This window comes from Miscanthus floridulus, chromosome 18 (genome assembly GCF_019320115.1).
Source record: "Miscanthus floridulus cultivar M001 chromosome 18, ASM1932011v1, whole genome shotgun sequence".
Lineage (NCBI taxonomy): Eukaryota > Viridiplantae > Streptophyta > Magnoliopsida > Poales > Poaceae > Miscanthus > Miscanthus floridulus.
In genome coordinates, this window is record NC_089597.1 from 121,162,767 (window position 1) to 121,166,635 (window position 3,869).

The window sequence follows — 3,869 nt, forward strand, 5'->3', positions numbered from 1 at the left end:
GTCCGCGCGCCACCCTTCCCTGGCCCGACGGCCTAGGGTTAGGGGCGGCCGAGCTCCCCGCCGGCGGTCTCCCTGCTAGCCCGACGCCAGCAGGTCGTCCTCCCCCTCCGTCTCCATGGCTCCTCCAGAGTAAGCGCCTGATCCTAAATCCCCCTTCTCAGTTTCTCAATTTTACAGTACTGTTGATCTTGGTGAGGGGCACAAAATTGATTTTGTGTCTCATTTATTTTTTTGTTGGTACACATGGTAGAGTCGATCGGGATGGCCCATTTAGGTTGTGTGTTCAGTTTTCTGAGTTCACTGCTAAGCTCGATGATGGTTGCTCTGTGGATGTGCCATGGAAATCTGATGAATGGGTTGTGGATTGCCGATCTTATAATTTGGAGATGCTAAAAAATGACTTGAAAGCTAGGGTCAATTGGGGAAGCAGCCAGCAGCCTGTAGTACATGAGTTTGACATGAGTGGTGGAGAAAGAAAGTTGCTGAATGACACAGATCTATTCCGTGCATTTTCTGAAAGGATGGGTGACAGTAAGCTGTTCTTGTTTGTTGATGTTGAGGACAAACCTACAGAAGTTGTAACAGTGGTAGCAACAAGCAATGTGGAGCATGATAATGTCATTGGACCAACAGATTCAAGTAAAGGAGGCATTTGTTTCTCATGCAATCGACCGGGACAGTATGGAGATTATTCCTCTTGGACAAGATCAAATTGGTGCCGCACTTCCTGTGATGGATGAAGATGTGATGTATGAGTTTGTTAGCCTCAGGGCAGAGGATGAGAGGGATGAGCAATCTAGGATGGCAGCCACAATTAATCTTGATGATATGGACCTACAAGATACCGACATGTTGGTTCATGATCGTGTACCCGGTGAGGATTCTGCTTTATATGACAGCGAAGACCCTCCAATGGAAGCTGGAACCATATATGCTAGTATGAATGAATTCAGGGCTGCAGTAAAGCAGCATGCTATAAATGGGAAATTTCAACTTGGAACTGAGAAATCTTGCAAAGATTTGTTCAGAGGGTACTGCAAAGCTGAGGGTTGTCCATGGTCTATTGTAGCAAGGTTGATGCCTGATAAAATCCAAGTCAGGGTACTAACACTTATATGCAGTATGCTAACTTAATTTATTATGCATTATTAGTCCTCATGCATGTGTGTTGCATTACTAACATATTTATTTCTATTTCACAGATTACATTGAATAAGGAACAACATTTTTGTCCATCTACTGCGAGACTAAAGACCAAGATGGCATCATACCATTGGGTGGCAGAGAAGGCAATCCCCATACTAATGAAGCATCCAACCATGGGTGCAAAAAAAATGCAAGAAGAGCTGGAGGACAAATATGATATCACAATTGGGTATGGTACTGTGCATATGGGTTTTGTTATAGCTGGAGAAAAAATTCATGGGACATGGGAAGAAAGTTTTGGTTATTTGTTCAACTTCAAGGCAGAGATTGAGCTCAGGATACCAGGAAGTATTGTGGAGATAGATGTCGTCAATAAGGAGGAAGGTGTATTTTTCCACAGATTCTTTTGTTGTTTGAAACCAAGCATTGATGGTTTCCTAAATGGTTGTCGGCCATTTTTAAGTATTGACTCCACAGCTCTCAATGATAGATGGAGTGGCCACTTACCATCAGCTACAGCACTTGATGGGCACAACTGGATGTTTCCAGTTGCATTTGGGTTTTTTGATGGTGAGAGTACTGATAATTGGACTTGGTTTATGCAGCAGCTGCAAAAGGCAATTGGGAATCCACCGCACCTAACTATAAGTTCAGATGCTTGCAAGGGTCTAGAGAATGCAGTGAAGAATGTATACCCTTGGGCAGAGCATAGAGAATGTTTTGTCCATCTCATGAAGAATTTCAGTAAGAGGTTTCAAGGACCTGCATTTGGGAGAATGTATCCTGCAGCAAGGACTTTCCAACCAGAATACCATGAGTACTTGATGAACAAGATGTATGCTGTAAATAAAAATGTTGAGTCATGGTTGAAAGCCAATCACAAGTTGAAGTGGATGAGGAGCAAATTTTCAGAGGCAATAAAGTGTGATCATATCACTAATAATGTGGCTGAGGTTTGGAACAATTGGGTGAAGGACATCAAGGACCTTCCCATAGCTGAACTTGCTGACACTCTTAGGTCAAAGTTCATGGAGCTTTATGCAAGAAGAAGGAGAATTGGTGAGAAATTTGAAGGACATGTAATGCTGTCAATAGTTGTTCGCCAACTATATGCAATGAGTCGGCAGTTGGGTCACTTGAAAATAAAAGAAGGTGGACAGAATGAAGCAGAGGTGACAGAGGTCACAGATTCCCATAAGATCATAAGACATGTGGTTAATATTCAGAATCACACATGTACCTGTAGGGAGTGGCAAGTCTCAGGGAAACCTTGTGCACATGCTTTGCTTCTAATCACCACACATAGAAATCCTAAGATGGAAGATTACCTTGATCCGTACTACTCCGTGTACCATTTTAGACTAGCCTATGGTGGTGTGATCAAACCGCTACCTGATAAGTCCCAATGGGTACGTGTGAATCCTAGATTCAAAGTGTTGCCACCACTCACAAAGAGGGATCCTGGAAGACAAAAGAAACTAAGAACCCCTAGCTGCCTTGAGAACAAGGGAAATAAGCCCAGAGGCAAAGGCATGTGGCAGGTGCAGTGTAAACAATGCTTAGGTCATGGCCATAGATCAACATCCCCTAAGTGCCCTCTCAATGGAACAAAGAAGAGGTAAATGTGTATGCCTTTTTCAAACTAATTTGTACTTGCTTCATATTTTGAACTAACCATTTTACATTTATAGGAAGAGTCGGGCCAAGAAAGGAAAGGCAGGTAGGCCTCTTGGTTGTAGCAAAGGTGATGCATCTCCTAGTTCATCCAAAAGGCAGAAGGTTCAAGTGCAAGAAAATTCAGGGAATAATAGTCCTGGACTTGTGGAAGTACCAGAAGGCACAAGTCAAATTAGCACTAGTCCCGGGGCTGTTACAAGAAGGTGAATTTCTATGCACTCAACATTGAGTTAGAACTTGGAATACTATTCCATTTTTTACTCTAAACATTTGTCTCATTTTTAGCCAAATGCAAATAACATTGGCTGGATTTGGAGGGACAAATCAGATTAGTACAAGCCCTAGAACAGTGACAAAAAAATTAAATGATTCACTTTATTAAACATGTATGTGGTTATTTTAGTTCATGTACTGAACCACTCAATTTTCCTATTGTATTCAGTCAAGCTGGAGAAGGAGCAAGTAATGCTATAACCACTCCAAGGAGGAGGCTAGGTCTGAAGAAAAAACTCACTCCAAAGAAGGCAAAGAAGATCGATGTTTGAATGGCTTTTGTAATGCCCAGCCATGAGGATGATTCTTTTGTAATGCCCAGCCATCAGGATGTTTCTTTTGTCTATTTGAACTTGTGATCTTAAATTGGCTGGATGAGTTTCCTTTGTCTTTGTGAATCTGTAATCTTAAATTGGCTGAATGATTGTAGTAAACATGTACTCTTTAAATTGCTTGTATGGTTGTATTGACTTGAACATATTTACTAAAATGTATGGATGGCTATTGTCAGTGAACCTGTACTCCTAAATTATATTAATGTTATTTTTTCTATCTTGAAATTTGACTATAATTTGTACTTTGTTTACATTATTTTTTATCAAATATATGTTACATGTGTGTAGCTGTTTTTTCTTTGACAACACATGTGTGTAGCTGTTGGGGGGTCTGTACTGACAGAGGAGTTGGGGAGGGCCTGTATGGACAGAGCACAAGCACGCATAGGCCAAGAGCCGGATCTTCTCCCAGACTTCTTTTGTGTAGAGAGGGGCATA

General features: G+C 41.7%; 1 protein-coding gene across 1 annotated transcript; it reads left to right on the forward strand.

Annotated features, from left to right (window-relative positions):
- The first annotated feature begins 600 nt into the window (after positions 1 to 600).
- On the forward strand, positions 601 to 3,461 carry LOC136524505 (uncharacterized). Its single transcript, XM_066517856.1, has 4 exons — positions 601 to 1,101; positions 1,203 to 2,764; positions 2,838 to 3,026; positions 3,266 to 3,461. Exons 1-4 carry the CDS (start codon positions 601 to 603, stop codon positions 3,366 to 3,368), a joined length of 2,355 nt encoding a protein of 784 aa, XP_066373953.1. The 3' UTR covers positions 3,369 to 3,461.
- Positions 3,462 to 3,869: the final 408 nt, after the last annotated feature.